This window comes from Athene cunicularia, assembly GCF_003259725.1.
Source record: "Athene cunicularia isolate RWA chromosome 17 unlocalized genomic scaffold, athCun1 chr17_part1, whole genome shotgun sequence".
NCBI lineage: Eukaryota > Metazoa > Chordata > Aves > Strigiformes > Strigidae > Athene > Athene cunicularia.
The window spans coordinates 5,731,819-5,752,376 of record NW_020799122.1 but is presented as its reverse complement, the minus strand read 5'-3'; the positions used below and the strand labels follow the sequence as shown (position 1 = coordinate 5,752,376).

Below are 20,558 nucleotides of genomic sequence, written 5' to 3'. Positions count from 1 at the left end.
CCCCGTGGGCTGTGGGTCTGAACGTATCACCAGGGTTCTGCACAGTTCAAGCCCTTGGCTGTTCCCACTTCACTGTGCCAGGGTCTGAAGGTGGTCCCAGCCTGAGGTTCCCTCTCTCCCCAGTTCCCCCCCAGCTGCTGATCGGCGATGGGGAAAGCCACCTCACAGCTGTCACCAACAACTCCCTGAGGATTCACTGTCATGCCATGGGCATCCCCACCCCCCGGATCCAGTGAGTACTGCAGAGTGGGGGGCCCTGTCCATGTCCCCCTGAGCTCCCTCATGGACTGCATAACTCTCTGGGGTGCTCCACGGCCCAGTGTGCAAAGCTGCCACAGGGATCGGGATGTGAGCTCAGGATGGGTGATGGGGACCTCCAGCTTGGGGTGTCCCTTAAGATGGGAGGCATCCATTCCTGCTCCTTGCCCCTGGGATCCTGCTCTGCCCAATGATCCGGGCACTGCCAGCCCCTTTCCAGATGACAAGGGGACAGTTCTTGCTGCCAGGTTCACTCCTTTGGTGGGTAGAAATGGGTGGTGGGTGGTGGCAGGACAGACCAAGGACTTGCCTCCTGTCCCCTTCCTCACAGGTGGCTGAAGGATGGGCATCCACTGGGAGAATGGGACGGGGTGGTGGTGTCCGAGGACGGTGGGACCCTGCTGATCACTCGTGTGGGGCTCAGCCATGAAGGGCTCTATGTCTGCCAGGGCAGCAACCATGCAGGGGTGGCCCAGGCAGAGGTGCAGGTTTCGGTGCAAGGTGAGTGCATGAATTGGGGCAAAGAACCACTGTGCATCCCACGTGTCAGGGAGGACATGGCTACCTGAAGGAGTGGGTGTTCCTGGCCCTACTTTTTGGGAGGTGTAGGGTCACTAGCTCGACCCATTGGGATCTTGCCTTTTGTCATTCTCAACCTGAGGCTGAGAGCTGATGGCTGCTGACACATTGATGGGTGCTTCCCAGTGGAGGGTCTACCCCCAGCCCCTCTGGCCAGAGCACCCCTTGGTCGGCATCACAGGATGTGACGCTGAAGGTGCTGGGTGAGAAACCAGGCAGGGAGCAGAGATCCGTGCCCAGGAAGGGTGGATATCTCACTGGGGTGGGGAACAAATCTCTTAGACAACTTGGGGAGCAGCAGTGGAACCACGTGGTGACGTGGTACCCTCCAGAGTGGGAGGTGAGTCCTGACCTCTGGCAGCTGCTCTCCCAGGACTTGGTGTGTGCTGAGAGCCCTCGGTGAGCCTGGCTGTGCCCCATGGCACTGCACTATGCAGCTGTAGCTGGCTTGGGCCATGCAGAGCCAGTGACTGTCCGTGCTGGGTTGCAGTGCCTCCGACCATCGAACCCAGCGCAGTGGACCTGGCTGTCCTGGAGAACGGCACGGTGTCCCTGGAGTGCCTGGCCTCGGGGCTGCCTGCTCCCAGTGAGTCACTCCTCTCCCAGCTCTTGCTCATGTGTCCCTGGGGCTTTCCCTGGGTCCCCCTGGTGAGAGGGGCAGCAGCATTGCCCCTTACAGCTCGGCTCCCTGCTTCCCTCTAGACGTTGCCTGGTACAAGGGGCACGAGCGGCTCACGGCTGGGCCGGGCCGGACCCTGTCCAAGGATGGGAAGCGCCTGGAGATCCAGCGTGCCCGGCTTTCCGACACCGGCAGCTACCGCTGTGTGGTCTCCAACGTGGCTGGTGTCACTGAGCTCTGGTACAGCCTGCAGGTGACTGGTGAGTCCCTGGTGAGCAGGGGAAGGACGGTGGCTGCCCAAGAGCTGCGTGCTTCCCCACCAGGAACCTCTTGTGTGTGCATGGGACCAACGGGGCTGTTCCAGTATGGAATACGGTTTTAGCAGAGTCCCTGTCCCCTGATTGCAATTCCAGCCATGCAAGCCACTGTGTTCATCCCAAATAATGTCCTAGAAAGCCATGGCCCCCTGGATGGGTATTGCCAGCTCCACACCGTGGTGTCTCCTACCCACCCTGTCCTTTTTGCACCCTGCGGCTCCTGGTGATGTTTCTTTGCCTCCCCAGTGCCTCCACAGATCACAGCTGGCCCCAGCCCCCTCATGGTGGTGGTGAATGAGCCGGTGACACTGGAGTGCGATGCCACAGGGACCCCAGCTCCGGTGCTGCTGTGGCTGAAGGATGGCAACCCAGTGCCCAGCGTGGTGGCTGGGGGCCCGCAGGTGAGACAGCTGCTGATGGAGGAAGGGGCTCACCAGGGACATCCCTCCAGGAAGATGCTTCTTTTCCTTGTTCTGTCTTTAAAAAAAAAACCAATTGCTGGAGCTGAGCAGATGCAGTGTTGCCCAGACCTGCCCTATGTTTGATCCATGGTAGCACGGACCTGCTCAGCCCTGAGTTGGGCTTCTCTGCCCCATGAGGGGCATGGATGGGCAGAGGGTACCTGGATGTGATGAGGACAGGCTTGAGGCAGGCTTATGCCCACCCATCACTGCTCCGACGTGCTGGCTTGCAGTCCAGCTGTGAGTTTCTCTGGTTTCATGCTCATTTGGATTCTTTTTGTGTCTTGGGGAATCACAGATTCTCTCTGGTGGGCGTATGCTGTCCTTGCCCACCGCTCGCCTCCAGGACTCGGGGACATACACGTGTGTAGCCAGCAGCGCTGTGGGGGAGGACAGACGTGAGGCCACTCTTGAGGTGTGGTGTAAGTACCCCCGTGCATCCCTGGCCCCTTTGCTCCAGTGTGGCTGTGGGGTTGGAGGTGATGTTCGGGGCTATGGGGCTGCTCCACAGCCCCCTTGAGAGTGCACAGGGCTGCGGGGGACCAGCCCTGCGGGGGAAGGCTACCAAAGGGGGTGGTCTGGAGGAGGTGTTGCCCTGTTGATCTGTTTTCCAGTGCCCTCCACCACCCTGGGTAAGGAGGAGAACGTCTCTGTCATCGTCAACCAGCTGGTGACCCTGGAGTGCCTGGCCCCCGGGGTCCCCCCTCAGGGGTTCCGCTGGCTGAAGGACGGGAATTTGCTCATGCCAAAGCAGGGCGCGCAGCTGTCTGTGGAGGGGACCATGCTCCAGGTGATGCTTTGGAGTATTGCAGAGGATGGGAGAAGAAATAGGGCTGTGAAGACCCCCATCTCCTCCTCCCCACCCTTGAGAGAGTGTGGGTGCAGAGGGAGGGGGTCTCCATCCCTGCTGCCCGTGGCTCAGCACTGTTCCCACCCCTCACGCTGATCCCATCCCCATGGCTTCAGCTGGCACAAAATCCCCCCATGGAGGGGCTGCATGGGTCCAGCTCTACTGCAGAGCGTCTTAGTGTCTCTGCTTGCTCTGGCAGATCGGGAAAGCCACTACAGAGGATGCGGGCAGGTACACATGCAAGGTGCCCGGTCACCCAGAGAGACACTACAACCTTGATGTGTGGGGTAAGGGCCGTTGTGGCTGAAAGAGCCCGTCAGAGGCAAATATATAGTGTGTATGTGTGTATACATAGATATACTATATGCTATACCATTGGTTTATATATAAAATATGTAGCTGAGATAGTTGACTGGCTTGGAAAACACTCTAAGCCCAAAATATTAAAGTTCTGCAAAATGATGGAGCTGGAGGTGTTAGGGAATCCCCACCGGAACGGGTGTTAGAGGGGGAAAAAGCCAGTGTTTGCATGACTCTTGGGCAGAGATTTCAGTGGAGATGCAGAAGAGGTGTCTTTCCAAAATTTGGACAGGAAAGGGAAGGGATTTCCTTGCCACTGTCAGGGCTCCTCTGTCCTTTTTTTGCACTTAGTGTGGCGGTTGCTGCAGCGATCATCCCCCTTCTCTCCCCCTGCCTGAGGGATGCCAGTGGTGGTTCCTCCCAGGCAGGCACCAGCCGCTTTCCCTCACTCAATTCGAGCATCCTTACAGCCTCCCAGCCTGTTCAGCATGTCCGTAGAGCTGGGGGCTGAGCCAGGGTCTGGCTTTTCTCAGAGATGATCCAGGCCAGTTGGTGAAATTCCTGCAGGCAGGTAGCCAGGGAGTGGAGAAAATCCAGTTCTCCTGATCCGAGCTTGTTCTTGCAATCCCTTCCCAGGGAAACGTTTGCACGTCTGGCGTCCTGGCTCGGGTGGATTGTTTGGGTTCTGCTGTTTTTGTTTTTCAGGGGTTTCTGGGTGTTGAGGTTTTTCTTCTACAAACTGATATCCCTCATGGGAAGGAGTTACTGTTTTTCAGCCAGCTGTATTTATGAGCAACAGAGAACAGCATCCGATAATGGAAAGAGTTAGGTAACCCTTCCAGCGAGCAGTGCTACCTAATAAGGCTGTGTCTGGCCAACCTGGGCTTGGCCTGCCTGTGTGGCTGGCGCGGGATGCTTGGTCATCCTCTGCTGTAGGCCACGTGCAATTAAAAGCATCGCTCGCTTAATAGCTGGAGAGTCAAGATTATTATTTCCACATGGAGCGACTGCAGGGGAGGCCTGATGGTTCTCTGTGCGGAGCTCAGCAGAGCTGCGGATGATGTGTAGCCAGAAGGACGGAGCTCCGGCAGGGAGCTGCCCCTCTCCTCTCATCCAGTGCCATCACTGATCTGCTCCTCTCCTCTCGTCCCCTGCAGTGCCCCCGTCCTTCTCCTCAGCAGAGCCCGCTGACGTGTCCGTGCTGGAGGGGCAGTCCCTCAGGCTGGCCTGCGAGTGCCATGGGATCCCCTTCCCCACGCTGAGCTGGCAGAAGGATGGTAGGGTCCTGCTTCTCAGCCTCATCTCTCCCCACATGTGTGTTGACCCCCCCAGACAGATGTTCTCCTTGAGCAAGGAGTGCTTTGTGTTGAGCAGTATCCAGCTTCTGGGTGGGAACTGGTCCTGCTGGGAACCTGAGAGGGGGCTGCTGTCCCCTTCTCCGGGCAGGTGAGCCCCTCTCCACCCAGCCCGGGAGCCCAAAGCTGGTGTCCATGGGAGGGAGCATGCTGTACATCGAGAAGGTACAGCTGGTGGACAAGGGGACGTATACCTGTGAGTGCAGGAATGCCGCCGGCAGCAGCAGCAAGGAGCACCGCCTGGAGGTGCATGGTGAGCTGGAGGGTCCCAGAGACGCAGAGGACCTGTGGGGGTGGCTGAAGGTGCCATGATCTCTCTCAGTGCAAGGTCCAGCTGGACACACAACCTCACAGCCGCTACCTGCTGCTTTGGGTGTTTTGGAAAAGATGCAGCTAACCTGGCTGGCTTTGCCCCTCCAGCTTTTCTCTTAGCTCCAAGCTGCTTGCAGCTGGTTTTCACTCCAGCAGCCCAATTGCACTAGTTGCACCCACTCACATTTCCTTCGCCCTCCTGACATGCAGACCGATGGCGTTGGTATTTCCCCTTGCATATGTCCAAGGGAGTTGCTACAGCATCACCTCCACCCTGTGTCCCTCTGCCCGCAGCGCTGCCGAGGATCCAGGGCAGCAGCAAAGCCCCAAGGAAGGTTTCTGTCATCAAGGCTGGCGAGACAGTTTTGGAGTGCGAGACCGTGGGGACGCCACCACCCATGGTGACGTGGGTGAAGGACGGGCAGCCTGTGGCCGGTGGGGATGGGCTCCTGATTACGGAGCAAGGGAGGCAGCTGCGCATCCCCAAGGCAGAGGTGGCCCACGCAGGACGCTACACTTGCCTGGTGGCAAATGCAGTGGGGCAGGAGCAGAGGGAGTTTGATGTTGCGGTGCATGGTAAGGGTGTGGGACGAGGCTGTGGCTGGGGGTATGGATGCAGGCAGGCTTACAAGGGTGGTGATGTCCCACCACGTGTTTGATGCAGCATAAGCACAGAGAGCAACCTGGTGTGGAGTAGATCTCGGGCAACCCAGCACGTAGAAGGCCTTGGGTCAGAAGGGGTGTGCTCCAGGCATGGCTATAGAACTGGCTCCATCAGGCAGGAGTTTCTTTCCAGGGTCATCAGAACAGACCATCTCACACTTTTTATTAAGTCATCTACTTCCCAAGGAGTTGGGGAAACCTCATCAGACAAGGTACCAAGCCCTTGAGCTGAAAAATGCCTGAGGTGGCTCAGGGTGTGTGGCCAGCTTGGTGTCACCCCTGTAAGCGTGGGTTTGGGGGTGCAGGTAAGTGGCACATTCTTGCTGTGGGTCATCTGTCCCATAACACCTGCAAAGTCAACAACTTCAGATGATGCTAGTGGTCCTTCTGGGCTTGTGTCCTCAAACTGTACAAAGCAGTAGGGTGGAAACAAGCCGGGATTGCCCAGTTTCCCCCCTTTGCTTAGCTCCTTTGCTGTCTCGGCTGCTTTGCAAATGGATGTCCATCCTTTTCTGCATTCCCAGTTCCTCCTGAGTTTATTCAAGGATCAGGATCAACAGCCAACATCAGCGTCTCTCTGCAAGGATCCCTGATGCTGACCTGTGAGGCCACTGGTGTTCCTGTGCCCACAGTCACTTGGTTCTGGAACGGTTCTCCTGTCACCCCCAGCGAGCACCCTTACGTGCTTTCAGGTCAGGGACAAGGCAAGGATGCTGTGAGAGATGAGCGCTTCAGGAACACGTTTTGCTCCAGTTCTGATGGGTTTAAACATGGTGGAGCTCCAGCCCTGCAGGAGCACTGCTGGGATGGGCTGGTGCCTGGATCCGGGCCCTGAGGCCTCTCTGCTTCACGCTTCCAGGGGGCTGGATGCTGAGGCTCACCCATGCACGAGCCCAGGATGGTGGCCACTATTCCTGCCTGGCCAGCAACGTCGCTGGGGAGGCCAGGAGGCATTTCTACGTGGATGTCCTAGGTAAGAAAGGGTCCTCCGTCTGCTGCATGATTTATGGTGGGATTTCAGAGATTCATCTTTTCAGGAAGAGGCATGAATTAAGACTGGGCATAGTGGGAGCTGCAGTGCTGGAGTCATTCATGCCTTAGCAGCTCAGAGACTCAGCGAAACTGGCCAGCTGCTGAGGTCCCTGGTGGCTTGTGTTCCTAGTTCCTCCCCACATCAAGAATGCAGGCGAAGAAGAGACCATCAAAGTGCCCGAGGGTCAGCCTGTCACCTGGTCCTGTCTGGTTGCGGGTGAGCATCACGCAAGGAGCGGAGCAGGTGGGAGATGGAGCTCGGGACAGCTGGCCTGAGTCTCCCTTTGGGGTGTGGAGCGAATGGATGGCTCCAATCGATGATGTGAGAATAGCTGAAATCGACTGAAGAGCTTTTTTGGGATAGTTCCTGGCTTTGCAGTTGGGCTGTCCGGGAAGTGCTGGGGAGGGGGCGCCCACGCGGGGAACTTGTTCCACAACGTAAACTCCAATCTTTCCCAAATGGAGCTAAAACTCCTCTAATCTGGTTTCTCCTTTAGTGATGGGAATAATTAATCACCTCCTACTCAGGACAGTTTTCTTTCTTCTTGCTGGCTCATCCAGCAGCCTCTCAAAATCTGATCCAGATCATGATAATTTTGGATTTGGGCTCATGTCCCTGCTTCCCAGAAAAGCTCCGGCGCAGTGACCCCGGTCAGGTTGTGCTCATGCATGGAAAAACTTTTGCGTGAAGGCCAAAAACTGCTTTCCACCCCACACAGGCAACCCCCAACCGAAGATCACCTGGCTGAAAGACGGCCACCCTCTGCCCAGTGGGGATGCCTTCTCCATCTCCCCTGATGGCTCCATGCTCCACATCCCCCGAGCCTCCCTGTCTGATGCTGGCCGCTACTCCTGCGTGGCCTCCAGCTCTGTGGCAAATCAAACCAAGTACTACCTGCTAGATGTTTTGGGTACGATGATGTCTTTGATGGAGGCAGAGTCTCAGGTGTGAGCAGGGGATGTTGACTTACCTGGGGCAGGCAATTCAAAAGCTAGGTGGTGAGGATCCCTTAGTCCTGCAGGCAGCAGCATGGCATGAGGTCCTGGACCTGCTCCAAACCCCTTGTGAGACCTCGTGGAGGAACATAAAGGGTCCATCAAATGCAGGATCCATCTCTGATCATGGCTTGTGGGAAGGGGGAGTGAGTCTTTTGTGTCCCCTGTGTTTTTGAAGGACAGCAAGACAGAGCAGAGTCTGAAGCTGGGCTCATGCTGTATGTGTTGTGCCTTTCACACGCTGTGATCAAGTCCACCTCCCTGAACTTGGATCATGCTCTCTGGTGGGGGGATGAAGCACTGGGAAGCCTAAGTGGGTGCTAATGCTTATTTGCCACGCAAACACCTCTCTGCAGCCAGTCCTGCCTTTGCTGGAGATGTCCAAGATGCTGCTGCAGAAGAAGTCACAGTGATCATCAACAACCCCGTCTCCCTGGTCTGTGAGGCTCTGTCATATTCATCTCCCAACATCACCTGGCTCAAGGATGAGGTTCCCCTCAAAGCATCTAGAAATCTCCTCCTGCTCCCTGGTACTGTGCTGGTGTCCAGTGGTTTTGCATGACCATGGTGGGCCCTTGCTGCATGCCTGAGGGAGTGGGGCGGGGCTTTTTCTTGGTCTGGCTGTGGTCCAGGGCAGTGGGATGGTGAGAAGTCGTCATCCTGCAGGACCCAAGGGGCTCAGGCCATCAGGTGGATGCTGTTCTTCCATGTGCTGCATCAACTGATAATAGCAAGAGCCTCTTCGGCAGCATCAGACGATGATGGTTTTTATAAACCTGGAAACCGGGCTCTAGCAGAGCCTTAGATCCCCTCAAGTCAGGCTTGCAGATTATCAGCAGGTCCCATAAGATGCCTTCTTGTGCTGCATGGGGATAGACAGCTGTGGCTGTGAGCGGTGACCCTCTCAGGAGACCCCCTTTGCCCAGGTGGCCATGAGCTGCAGATCCTGAATGCCCAGGAAGAGGACGCAGGCACGTACAGCTGCATCGTGGCCAATGAAGCCGGGGAGGCCTCAAAGCACTACTCCGTGAAGGTCCTGGGTGCGGGAGCTCTTCATGTCCTTTCTAATTCCTGCAGTGTCTCCACCACTGTGACTGGGCCAGTGCCCCTTCCTCCCTTCCCACGCCTTCCTCCTGGGGAGCTGCACCTCATGCAGCTGGTGCTCAGCCACACACGTTGGTGTGTGCACGTGGCCCCAGAAAGCCTCTGGTCTACCCTGGGGAGGGAAAAGGGGTCATAGAATAGTTTGGGTTGGAAGGGACCTTTAAAGGTCATCTACTCCAACCCCCTGCAATGAGCAGGAGCATCTTCGGCTAGATCAGCTTGCTCAGAGCCCCATCCAACTTGACCTTGAATGTTTCCAAGGATGGGGCATCTTCCACATCTTTGGGCAACCTGTTACAGTGTTACATCACCCTTAGAGTGAAATTTTTTTTTTTCCTTATATCTAGTCTAAATCCTACCTTCTTTTAGTTTAAAACCATTACCCCCTGTCCTATTGCAAACTTCCTGAGGGTGTGCTCGATCCCCCTGTATATCATTGTTGAAGATATTAAACAGTACTGGTCCCAGTACAGACCCCTGAGGGACACCACTTGTCAAGGGTCCTTCTGGGGGTGCCAGCAGTACCCCAAGATGCTGCTTGTTGCTGATTAGGGCAAAGCAAGGTTGTTGAGGGCTCTTTTCTCATCGCAGCTGTGTTATTTCTCCCTGCTAGTTCCTCCTTGGATTGCCAGAGATGACCCTTTGGGGGAATCTGGTGTGAAAGAGGTGAAAACCAGAGTCAACAGCACAGTGATGCTGGAGTGTGAGACCTGGGCTGTGCCTGAACCAACCATCCGGTGGTACAAGGACAAGCAGGTGAGGTCCTAACAGTGACCAGGGAGGAGTTACTGGGTTTGAGGACCCTCCCAGGTGGATGGAAGTAGGAAGAATTGAGCTCTGTCCCACTCCTGGGTGTGTAATCCTCCTCCTGGTCATGCCTTGGGGCTGTGGCTCCTGTGCAGCTCCTGGCAAGTGCCGGCCACCTCCAGATCCTCAGCAAGGGGCAGGTCCTTCAGATCAAACCAGCCAGCATCTCGGATTCGGGGCACTACACTTGTGTGGCCACCAATGTTGTGGGTGAAGATGACAGGGACTTCATTGTACATGTCCAAGGTGAGCCCTGGGTGGCCAGCCAGTGCCCAGAGCAGTGGGTGTCTTGGCAAGAGGAGAGTCCCTGGTGGGGCCCCTTATGGGAGCAGAGCAGGGTGAGCAGAAAGAGAGTTTGTATCTGCTGGAAAACAAGTATCTCCTTGGCCCTTGTCAGGCCTGGGCAGGTGCTCCGGTTGCACGTGAGGGTGCAAGTCCCCATTCCCACAGCTGACCACAGCCTGTCCCCGCAGTGCCACCACTCTTCCAGCAGCAGACAAGACCCAGTGAAGCCCTTGAGATCTTCTACCGGGAGGAAGACCAGGATGGGGAGGTGACAGAGCACCGTCAGGCTGTCCTCGACCAGCCCACTGCGCTCTACTGTGACACCAATGCCATCCCACCCCCCCAGCTCACCTGGTACAAGGATGGGGAGCCCCTTTCTCCTGGCCCAGGGGTGCTGATGCTCCTAGGTAATGGCCATGGACCCTCACTGTGGGGTCTGGGGGGGGTTCCTGCAGCAGCTTTGTGGGCTGAGGGCATCCATAGCGTGGAGGAGGTCAGATGCTGTCCCCTTGCTCCTGCAAGTGTGCTCAGCACCCATGAGACCTGCAGGGTCACTGGGGCTGCGTAGGGGTCTGTGCACAGCGAGATTGGAGGAGACCCCCTCATGGAGCCCTCCCCACCCCCTGCCCCAACCCTCCCCTGTGCCGCAGGGGGCCGGGTGCTGCAGCTGCCCGCGGTGCGGGAGGAGGATGCGGGCCGGTACACCTGCGAGGCGGCCAACGCGGCGGGACAGGACCGCCTGCACTACGAGCTGGAGGTGCTGAGTGAGTACAGGACCAGGGCCAGGGGGGAGACTGTGACACGTGGCAGCCCCATAACCACCTGCTTTCAGCCACCCCGGCCATCCCCGGTGGCATGGACGACCTGGCTGAGGAGGTGACGGCCACCATCAACGGCACCATCCGCTTCACGTGTGAAGCCACTGGGCACCCAGTGCCTGCGGTGTCCTGGCTCTGGAACGATGTCCCTGTCGTGGCTGGTCCACGGCACCAGCTCCTGGAGGGTGGCACAGTCCTGCAGGTCGGTGTCCCTCTGGGCAGGGTGACTCTGCTTTGGGGGAGGAACATGGAAGACGTGGAGGGGATGGGACACTCTTCAATCAGCAAGGAGGAGGCTGCCCTGATCTTGCCAGGTGTTGAGGTCTCCATGGGAACCCCAGCAGCTCCCTGGCTTGGGGAAAGCCTCAGTGGGGCTCTGCTCCTCCTTTGCAGGTGACCACTGTGGAGGCAGGTGACACTGGCGGCTACACATGTGTGGCTGAGAACCCAGCCGGGTCAGCTGAGAAACACTTTGCCCTCACCGTGCAGGGTAAGGCATGCCCAGCAACCGTACCTGGGTCAATGATTTACCCTCATCCTCCTCCCCCTCCTCTTCCTCATCCTCAGCTAGCTGGAGTCTCCCACGGCTCCTGAACAGCATGGCTGCCGCTGTCCCCTCTACTTGTCACGCCCCATGCGAGGAGGTCAAGCTGCTGGCACGCTCCGAGCAGGCGAGATGCTCAGTGCACCTTTCCCCCTGGGGAGAGCTCGGCCTCTGCAGTGATGGTTCCCCTTTGGGACTCTCTTTTGGGGTATGCTAGAGCAGAAGCTCCCTGGATTGTGGGCACAAACCCTGAAAGCGTTGATGGTGTCATCAACGGCAGCATCTCTCTGGTGTGCGACGTGCAATCCCACCCCGCTGCGGAGATCGCCTGGTACAAGGACGGCCACATCCTGCAGCTTGGTGAGGAGGTGACCGTCACCCCAGGTACGTTGGGAGGAGGAAGGATGACAGTCTGCCCCCGGGGCTTGGCACAGGTCTCAACGGTGGTCTCTAACATCCCCTAATCCACCCTTCCGGATGGCACATGTGGGACTCGAGCTCAGGCTTTTGGCCGTACCGTGTGCTAACATCTTAATGCCAAGTGATGCGCTCTGAGACTGCCAAGGGTTGCATCCCACAAACTCTGCGCTGTCGCTCCACAGGAGCTCAGCACCCTTTTATGCTGTACACAGTGAGGCCTTGGACCTCAGAGAGAGACTCTGATGGTCAGACACCTCTTGTGTGGAGCTTGGCTTGCTGCTGGAGGATGGGTCAGCTTGCCGATGTGGTGGCCCAGACCTGGTCCTGCTCCAGCCTGCTCTGACCCTGCTTCTTTCAGGCTCACAGGTGCTGCAGCTTCCTCGCCTGCAACTTTCCAGCTCGGGCACGTACACGTGTGTGGCACTGAACGAGGCCGGCCGGGATGAGAAGAGCTTCATCCTCACTGTGCACAGTGAGTGGCGAGGGCCGGGCCCAGCGCTCTGCCCCCCGAACATGCACCAAGGAGCTGATGGCAGACACCAGTCTGTGTGTTCCTGCTCCCACACCCCATCCCGGTTCCTCCTCCTCAGGCCCCCCGGGCATCCAGGACCCGCAGCAGGAGGTGCTGGACGCTGACTTGGGGACCCCCCTCATCCTGACCTGCCAAGGCACTGGTGTGCCCACGCCTGCAGTCACCTGGCTGAAGGACGGGAGCCCACTGGGTATGTGTGCAGGGGGATGCTGTGCCGGGCTGCCATCCCGCGCCTCGCTGCTGCTCAGTCTGAAATTTGTCTTGCCTCAGTTTCCCTATTTCTAACCCTGCTGCAAGAGACCCCGCAGGGCCTCACAGGGGAAGAGGCAGAGCATGAAGGGGCTGGCGTTTTCCCTGCATGATTTTAAGAGGCCTCAGTTTCGTTCCTGAGGCTGAAGCAATAGGATGTGGCTATGAGACGGGATGCAGGGATGTGGGGGTGAACTCTCTGGGTACCAACCCTTGGGGTACTGGCTGGACCAAACCAGCAGCTCTCTTCTCCTGCAAAGCTCCAGCAATGCACAGCACAAACACCCTGCTCTGCAGAGCCAGGACCTCTGCTTTAACAATGTCCCTAAATCTGAGTGGGAAGGGGGGAACACAACAACATACCTGGGGAGGGCTTGGTGGAGGAGCGCCACTGCAGCCTCCTTCACCCCATCTCCTTGCAGAGAGCAGTCCGGAGTGGGGCTTGGTGTCTGGCGGGGGGCAGCTCCAGCTCAGCCCCCTGCAGCCCTCCCACCAGGGCCGGTACACTTGCCTGGTGCAGGGCCCAGGCTCCGAGGTGCGCAAGGACTTCGTGGTGCTGGTGCGAGGTAAGGCTTCCCCGAGGTGGCGGGGGACCTCACAGGCTCTTCCTTGGAGGGGAGCCTTCCTCCCCCTTCTCTTCCTCAGCCTTCCTCTCTTCTCGGTGCAGTGGCACCCCGGATAGCCAGTGCTGGGGTCCCCAGTGAACACAGCGTGTTGGAGGGCAGAGGGGTGAGGCTGGAGTGCCAGGTGGAGGGGCAGCCCACCCCCCAGATCTCCTGGCTGAAGGACGGGCAGCCCCTGGGGCTGCAGCCCCCTTCACACGCCCGGTGAGTCTGGGGTGGCGGGGACCACCCCATGGGCTAGCCACGGCACAGCACCATCTGTGCCTCAGTTTCCCCATGCGCAAAAGCAGGCTGAGCTCTGCTGCTTCTCCCCTGTCCGCCTGCTTGGGCTGGGATGAGCGTATCCCAGCTGTTTGTTGAGGAACATCATCCTGGGTTAAGCCCTGGTGTCCTGCATGGTGCTGTAGCCTGGTGTGGTCACTGTCACCCTGCCAAGGGTCCCAGGTGCTGCCCTGGCCTTGCAGCACACCCCAAAACCGAGCACAGAGCATCTCTGCTCCGTGGACACGTTAGGGGTGGACACACAGGTCACTGCACCATCCTCCCCATGCAGGACGTCCCCGGACGGCAGCTCCCTGCTCCTCGAGGGGCTCCAAGCCGCTGATTCCGGGGCCTACACCTGCCTGGCCCGAAACAGCGCGGGCGAAGACTCACGGCTGCACACCCTGAGCGTGCTGGGTGAGCGGGGCTGGGGCCCACGGGCAGCCTCGGGGCCACCCACCCCCGACAGACCCTTCAGCCCCTCTGTCCTCTCACCCAGTCCCCCCTGCCATCGAGAGAGGCACCGACGACTCGGAGGTGGTCCGTGGTGTCCTGTCCGCAGCAGTGACGCTGGAGTGCCGGGCACGGGGGTCCCCTCCACTGCACGTGAGCTGGCTGAAGGATGGGCTGCCCCTGCGCCTGTCCCCCCGCGTTACCCTGCTCTCGGCTGGGCACGTCCTCCGGTAAGAAGCAGCCCTGGAGTGATGCTCAGCCACAGGCTTTGGGGCTGGTATTATCCAGGTTTGCACACCAGGGTGGCCACAGCAGCACCCCAAGGTGGCTGTGTGTCACCTTGGGGGGCAGGCAGCGGGACCCGGAGCTGATGTCTCCTCCCCATCCCCATGTTTCACTCCATGGGGTAGGATCTCCCAGGCACAGGTCTCCGACGCTGGGCTCTACACCTGCATCGCCTCCAGCCGGGCAGGGGTGGCCGATCGCAGCTTTGTCCTGCAGATACAGGGTATGGGGCACCCAGGGGTTTGGGGGGAGTGAAGGGGGGGGCACCCAGACACCAGTTTTGCTGGCAGAGTTCCAAGCAGGGTCCTGAGCTATCCCTCAGCCACCGGGGTGGGCTCAGAGAGGTTGGAGTGAGGCTGAAAGCAGCCCCAGAGCACCCTGCAGGGAGGCTGAGCCACCTCTGAGTGCTTGCAGGACACCAGGGAACTGCCAAACCTGTCCCCAGAGCCTGGGGACCCGACTTTGCTCCCACAGCTCCTCTAATGGGACTCCCCCCTTCCCCAGTGCCCCCAGTCCTGGAGAACCCTGAGAGCAGCAAGGAGCAGATGGTGGCTGAGGGCTCCAATATCACATTCACCTGTGAAGCCACCGGGTCCCCAGCACCAGTGGTGACCTGGCTGAAGGACGGTGAGCCCCTGGGGCAACAGAGAAACCCGGTGCCCGGCAGCCCGCGCCTGAGCCTGGTGGCCGTGGGGCCAGCTGATGGAGGGGTGTACTCCTGCCTGGCAGCGAACGAGGTGGGGGAGGCCAGCAAAGTCTTCCACCTTGTGGTGATGGGTGCGTGTCTTCCCCCGGACATTTGGGAAAGGCAGCTTAGCTGATTTTTTGGGAACAACGAGGGGAAGAGCCCACCTGCCTCACCGTGTGCCTTGCAGAGCCACCCCGCATCGAGGCTGCGTCCCATCTCACTGAGATGTCCATCGCCGTGGGCACCCCCCTAGAGCTGATGTGTGTGGTGACGGGTGTCCCCATGCCCACTGTCACCTGGGAGAAGGATGGACGGCTGCTGGCAGGGCCCTGGCTCATGTTGGGGAATCAGAGCACTCTGCACGTTGAGAACACAAAGGTAGAGGCTCCTCTTTCTTTTCTCAACCTGGATTTTCTTCTTGTGCCTCAATTTTTCCATCTCCTGGCTTTATGTAGGTGGCTGATGCTGGCTTGTACACCTGCCTGGCCACTAGCCCAGCTGGGGAGGACAGCAGGAGCTTCCACGTCAACATTCAAGGTAGCAAAGCCCCAGCGGTGCAGTGAGGAGGGTGCTAGCAGGGGGTGCTGGAGGGGGTCAGAGCTCTGGGGGACCAGAGAGCCAGAGCATCCCCTGCACCTGTCCTTGGGATCGCTGGGGGGTGGATGGATGGGGACATTGGTGGGGGCCACAAGCCTCCAAAGTGGGAGCTGGAGCACAGCATGATGGTCCTGTAGAGTGGGGGCCTGTGGATGATTTACAGGGATGGGTATGGGGGTACCCAACCCACGTGGCACCCCCTGACTCGCCTGGCACATGTCCCACAGCACCTCTCAGCATCACGGGTGTTGGAGAGACCCCCAGAATCACCACTGTGGCAGGGGGGCTGGTCATCTTGGAGTGTCCAGAGGTTGCTGTGCCATCCCCCCACATCGAGTGGCACCGGGAGGGCTCCCTGCTGCGGGTACGTGTGATGGGACAAGGGACAGTGCACGGGCAGGGGCTGGGGTGCACCTTCATTGGCCCTGTTAGGCCTGTGGCGAGGATGAGCCACTGATGGGGGCTCCTGGGGGTGTTAGGAGGATGCCCGGAGGCAGGTCCTGGCCCAGGGGCGCTTCCTGCAGATCCGGGACATGGAGGTGTCCGACGGCGGGGAGTACAGCTGCAGGGCCACCAACGCTCTGGGGGACACCAGCCTGCGCTCCCAGGTGGAGGTTCACGGTGAGTGCCACCCCGCCATGGGGCTTTGCTGGTGGTGCTGTTAGTTCAGGGATGCACAATATTATGGGGTGTCCTCCTAGGGTTGGGGCAATGGGAAGGCAGGGTTGGACGGTGCCCAGCCTCTAGTGCTGGTCCGGGCTGACGTTCTCCATCCCATGAGCCCTGTCTCTGACTTTCTGGGTGCTGGCTGGGTGCTGCCGCAGTGGCCCCGGAGATCCAGCCGGGCCCCCAGGAGGTGAGGGCGCTGCAGAACGGCTCGGTGGTGCTGCCGTGCCGGGCGGAGGGGTGGCCTGTGCCCCGGGTGACGTGGCAGAAGGACGGCTGGCTCCTTCCCCTGCACGGGAGCAACAGGTAAGAGGCTCTGTGGGTTGGTGGCACCAAGAGCTGGCTCTTGGATCATGCCACCCTCCACATCAGTAGGTGTTTGGGCATGCCTGGAGCAGGCACAGCAGTGTCACCCCGTGAAGAGCTGTGCTCTGTCCCCACACCAGCTCAGTGGACGTGTGCCACATGGCTGCAGTTGGCACTTGCCACCTTCCCAGCTGCCTGTCCCTCCGTGTTGCAGCCCAGCCATGCAGAGCTCCCCCCCAAGGGCTCCCCTGCTCTCCCTCCCCAGGCTGCAGCTCCTGCCAGATGGCTCCTTGCAAATCGACCCTGTTCAGGTCCAGGATTCGGGCTATTACCTCTGCATGGCATCCAGCCCCGCTGGCTCTGACCGGCAAGGCCTGGACCTCCACGTCCTGGGTAAGAGGAAGAGCTAGATGGATCCCTCCTGGGCTCACCCTCCTGCAACCCTGCAACGATGTGCTGCTTGCTGTTCTCTGCTCATCACCACCATGCCCTTCCGCAGTCCCTCCTGCCATCGCCCCCGGGCCCTCCAACCTCACCCTGGTGGCTCAGCAGCCAGCCACGCTGGGCTGTGACTCCTGGGGATCCCCCGAGCCCCATGTCAGGTGGGAGAAGGACGGCCACCCCCTGAACCCACATCTCCGGCCCGGCGCCTACAGGTACTTGCAAGACCAGTCACCTCGCCCACTGAAGGGTTCCGCTCTAGGGTGGGGTTTTCTCTCTCTCACTGCTCCCCACGGGACAGAGGCTGACCCCGATGCGTGCTCTGCCCACACAGTTTGCAATCCTCGGGGTCGCTGCTCATCACCAGCCCCGGTCCCTGGGACAAGGGGTGGTTCGAGTGCATCGCCACCAACGCCGCCGGAGAGGCACGCAAGGTCTTCCTCGTGTCTGTCAGCGGTGAGATTCTGGGGGCTGTGAGTCTTGCCGAGAGCAGCTTTTCTGGGGTCTGTCACACCTTGGGGGTGATGTGGGTGCACTCCAGCCCCTTGCGGGATGGGATCCCCTCTTGAGAACTGGGCAATGGGGGTGGGTGAGAGGGGAAATAGAAATACCTCTGCCCACGTGTGTGGGGATGGAATCTCCTTCAGCGTTTGCCATGCAGCCCTGCTCACCTCCCTCCCTCACCTCTCCAGTGGCCCCCACCATTGCCAATGACCTTACGGATGTGGTTGTCACCCGGCTGTCCCCCGCAGTCCTCACCTGCTATGCCTCTGGCGTGCCCCCCCCCACCGTGTCATGGAGCAAAGAGGGGGCTCAGCTGGGCAGCCGAGGAGCGGGGTACCGCGTCCTGCCCACAGGTACAGACACAGGGCAGTGCAGCCCTGGCGGGGCGGTGGGTCCCTGCCAGCCCTCCTGCTGCCTCCCCTCTGCCTGCTCTCTTCCCAGGGGCCCTGGAGATCAGGCAGGCGCTGCCTGCACATGCCGGTCGCTACACCTGCACGGCGAGGAGCGCTGCCGGCACAGCCCGAAAACACCTCCGGCTCACTGTGCATGGTACACACGGCTCCCAGGGGCCCTGCTCCCTGTGCCTTGGCCCAGTTTGGGGGAGCCCGGGAGGGTAACACTCCTCTGCCACTCAGAGCCCCCCGCCTTGAAGCCCCTGCCTGCCATGGTGATGGTGATGGTCAACACCAGCACGGTGCTGTCCTGTGAGGTGACAGGTGTCCCCCAGCCAGAGGTCACCTGGCAGAAGGATGGTGTTGGCATCACCAGAGGTGAGTAGGAGCCTGCTGGAGGCTGGCAGAGCCCATGCTGCCTGCTAGCCTTTGCCTGGGGCGAGATTTGTGTGCCCAGGGGTTGCAGGTGTCCCAGCAGGTGCTGGGTGGCACTGTGCATGGGTCCTCCTGGCTGCTACCCAAGGGGGGTGCAGCAGCCACTGGAGCCGTTCCCTGGAGGGTCCCCAGGAAGGGGCACTTCTGCGGGGGGAGTTGTCCCTGCACACTGTCTATCCGTGCCCTGGCGTGGTTGTGCTGCTCCATCCTGCCCTTTAGTCCTGCCTATCCCCGCAGGGCCTGGGCTGAAGGTGCTCCCCAACGGGCAGCTGCATCTCCTCCGGGCCTCCCCAGGGGACGCGGGCACCTACCTGTGCGTGGCTCGCAACCCCTCGGGCACCGCTGCGGGGAGGACCAGGCTGATCGTGCAAGGTAAGGCTGTGACTGGGGCCCCAGCGCTCATCTCCTCCTCTGCTCGGCTCCTTCCCTGGCACCTCACTGTGGAATGTGGCTGCCAAGGTGTGAGCAAGTCCCTGCCCTCCTGCCCCATCCAGTGCCACCTGTCATCACGGCTGGCCCGGTGGAGCTGGCTGTCCTGGAGGGACTGGAGGTGCTGCTGCCCTGCGCTGCCCGTGGTGTCCCCGAGCCTCGTGTGTCCTGGAGCCGGGAGGGGGCCCTGATGTGGGGTGGTGGGGGGAAGGCCACCATCCTGCCCTCTGGGGACCTGCTGCTCCGGGACGCCCAGGTGAGCAACATCCCCTCCTGCAGCCAAGCTGGCTGTAAGGTCCGAGGAACAAGTGTCTTTTGCTGCTGAAAAGAAAGCCCGGGTTGTTCTGCACCCTACCACATCCCAGGCTGCTTTCATAAAATATTTGGCAGTGGGAGAGCCCTGTGCATCCCTTTGCAACAGGCTGGTGGATCAGGGCAGAGTAGGTTTGCTAACCTGGGCTGGAAAAAGTGGCTGTGGCCAAGCCGTGGCTTTTTGGGTGCACAACAGCCAGCAGAGCCCTAGCCCAGGGCTCTGCTGGACCCCAGACCTAAGCTGACCCCCTCTCGTCCTCCCCTTTCCCCTTGCAGGAAGGGGATGCCGGGAGATATTCCTGCACCGCGGTGAACTCAGCTGGGAGGGCTGTCCGCCAGCTCTCCCTCTCCGTCCACACTCTGCCCACCTTCACCCGCCTGCCCGGAGACATCACCCTGAGCCGGGGCGAGAGGCTGGAGCTGGTGTGTGCCGCCACCGGCAGCCCCCAGCCCCACGTCTTCTGGACGGCCACCGGGCAGCTGGTCACTGGTGTGTGGGCAGGGGCAGAGGGTGCTGAGCATGGGGGGAGGATGTGATCCTGGTGCTGTCCCCAGTCTTTGTTCCACCTTTTGGGGTCCCCGGGGTGCCAGCATGTCTGGCTGTGTGAGGTTATAACCAGTTGGTCCCCAACTGTAATTTTTGGGGGATTTTCACCCCGCAGATGGTGTGTCGGGGCAGAGTGGCCAGAGCACCCTGTGGAGGGAGGCAGCCACCCGTGCTGACAGCGGGACCTACGTCTGCCACGCCGAGAACAGCGTCGGTGCCATCAGGGCCACTGCCTTCGTCTTCATCAGAGGTAGGTGTTGGCAAGGAAACTGGGGTTCACAGCCAACTCCCCTCCTCTGCCACCCCTCTCCCTTTCCCAGAGGCACCCATCATACAGGGGGACCCCAGCACCTACCAGGCAGAGCACCCTGGGGGCGATGCCCTCCTTGACTGTGATGCCCAGGGCCACCCCTTGCCCCTCATCCGCTGGAGCAAGGATGGGGTGCCTGTGGTGGCCAGCGGGCGCCTGCACCAGCTGCAGAACGGCTCCCTGGCCATCCACGCTGTGGGGGTGAGTGGGGCCTGGGGGATGCTGAAGCATTTTGGGAGCTTTCCCAGTAAAGCCAAGCGCTGTGCTAATGTTATTGGTACTGATAGAGCACCGACGCAGGGCTTTACCGGTGTGTGGCAGAGAACAACGCGGGCACGGCAGCCAAGGTTGTCACCCTGGCCCTGCAAAGTGAGTGCTGTCCCACTCTGCACCCTCCTTTTGAGGGACTGCAAATCACGTCACCCCCATCCCACCCCTGACCCCTGGGGAATGGCCCCGGGGTAGCGCTGGGATGCTGCGGCACTGCCCACATCTCTTTCCCTGCCCAGGTGACCCCGCGGTGGTGGTGACCCCACGAGCGGTGGTGGTGCGCGCCGGGCAGCGGGTTCTGCTGCACTGTGCCGTGTCAGGGGAGCCCACCCCCTCCGTGGAGTGGCGGCGGGATGGGGAACCGCTGCCCGAGGGTCCCCGCGCCCATGTCCTGCCCAACGCCACGCTGCTCCTGCCCACCGTCAGCCGCCGTGACGCTGGCAGCTACTCCTGCCTCGCTCGCAACGCCCTGGGGTCTGCTGTCGCCCATGCCTCCCTGGCTGTCCAAGGTAGGTGTCTGCCCTGGGGGGCTTCTGGG

The 20,558-nt window shown here is 60.3% G+C and overlaps 1 protein-coding gene across 1 annotated transcript in view; it reads left to right on the top strand.

Annotated features, from left to right (window-relative positions):
• The window catches only part of HMCN2 (hemicentin 2), a 37,191-nt gene that overhangs the window by 12,325 nt on the left and 4,308 nt on the right, over positions 1-20,558 (top strand). The window contains exons 24-69 of the mRNA XM_026860411.1: positions 124-232; positions 590-759; positions 1,328-1,423; positions 1,540-1,716; positions 4,542-4,661; positions 4,831-4,992; positions 5,346-5,627; positions 6,239-6,406; positions 6,574-6,687; positions 6,877-6,963; positions 7,466-7,657; positions 8,099-8,272; positions 8,669-8,782; positions 9,460-9,602; positions 9,749-9,899; positions 10,127-10,345; positions 10,589-10,702; positions 10,771-10,958; positions 11,150-11,246; positions 11,523-11,684; positions 12,079-12,192; positions 12,311-12,442; positions 12,924-13,067; positions 13,169-13,328; positions 13,678-13,802; positions 13,885-14,068; positions 14,249-14,346; positions 14,628-14,900; positions 14,999-15,189; positions 15,267-15,348; positions 15,636-15,772; positions 15,888-16,029; positions 16,233-16,380; positions 16,646-16,773; positions 16,880-17,036; positions 17,156-17,277; positions 17,514-17,678; positions 17,767-17,874; positions 17,961-18,095; positions 18,390-18,524; positions 18,647-18,837; positions 19,170-19,383; positions 19,556-19,690; positions 19,761-19,951; positions 20,038-20,119; positions 20,260-20,529. Of these exons, the coding sequence (XP_026716212.1) occupies positions 124-232; positions 590-759; positions 1,328-1,423; positions 1,540-1,716; positions 4,542-4,661; positions 4,831-4,992; positions 5,346-5,627; positions 6,239-6,406; positions 6,574-6,687; positions 6,877-6,963; positions 7,466-7,657; positions 8,099-8,272; positions 8,669-8,782; positions 9,460-9,602; positions 9,749-9,899; positions 10,127-10,345; positions 10,589-10,702; positions 10,771-10,958; positions 11,150-11,246; positions 11,523-11,684; positions 12,079-12,192; positions 12,311-12,442; positions 12,924-13,067; positions 13,169-13,328; positions 13,678-13,802; positions 13,885-14,068; positions 14,249-14,346; positions 14,628-14,900; positions 14,999-15,189; positions 15,267-15,348; positions 15,636-15,772; positions 15,888-16,029; positions 16,233-16,380; positions 16,646-16,773; positions 16,880-17,036; positions 17,156-17,277; positions 17,514-17,678; positions 17,767-17,874; positions 17,961-18,095; positions 18,390-18,524; positions 18,647-18,837; positions 19,170-19,383; positions 19,556-19,690; positions 19,761-19,951; positions 20,038-20,119; positions 20,260-20,529 (7,002 nt within the window). The remainder of the gene's footprint in view (positions 1-123; positions 233-589; positions 760-1,327; positions 1,424-1,539; positions 1,717-4,541; positions 4,662-4,830; positions 4,993-5,345; positions 5,628-6,238; positions 6,407-6,573; positions 6,688-6,876; positions 6,964-7,465; positions 7,658-8,098; positions 8,273-8,668; positions 8,783-9,459; positions 9,603-9,748; positions 9,900-10,126; positions 10,346-10,588; positions 10,703-10,770; positions 10,959-11,149; positions 11,247-11,522; positions 11,685-12,078; positions 12,193-12,310; positions 12,443-12,923; positions 13,068-13,168; positions 13,329-13,677; positions 13,803-13,884; positions 14,069-14,248; positions 14,347-14,627; positions 14,901-14,998; positions 15,190-15,266; positions 15,349-15,635; positions 15,773-15,887; positions 16,030-16,232; positions 16,381-16,645; positions 16,774-16,879; positions 17,037-17,155; positions 17,278-17,513; positions 17,679-17,766; positions 17,875-17,960; positions 18,096-18,389; positions 18,525-18,646; positions 18,838-19,169; positions 19,384-19,555; positions 19,691-19,760; positions 19,952-20,037; positions 20,120-20,259; positions 20,530-20,558) is intronic.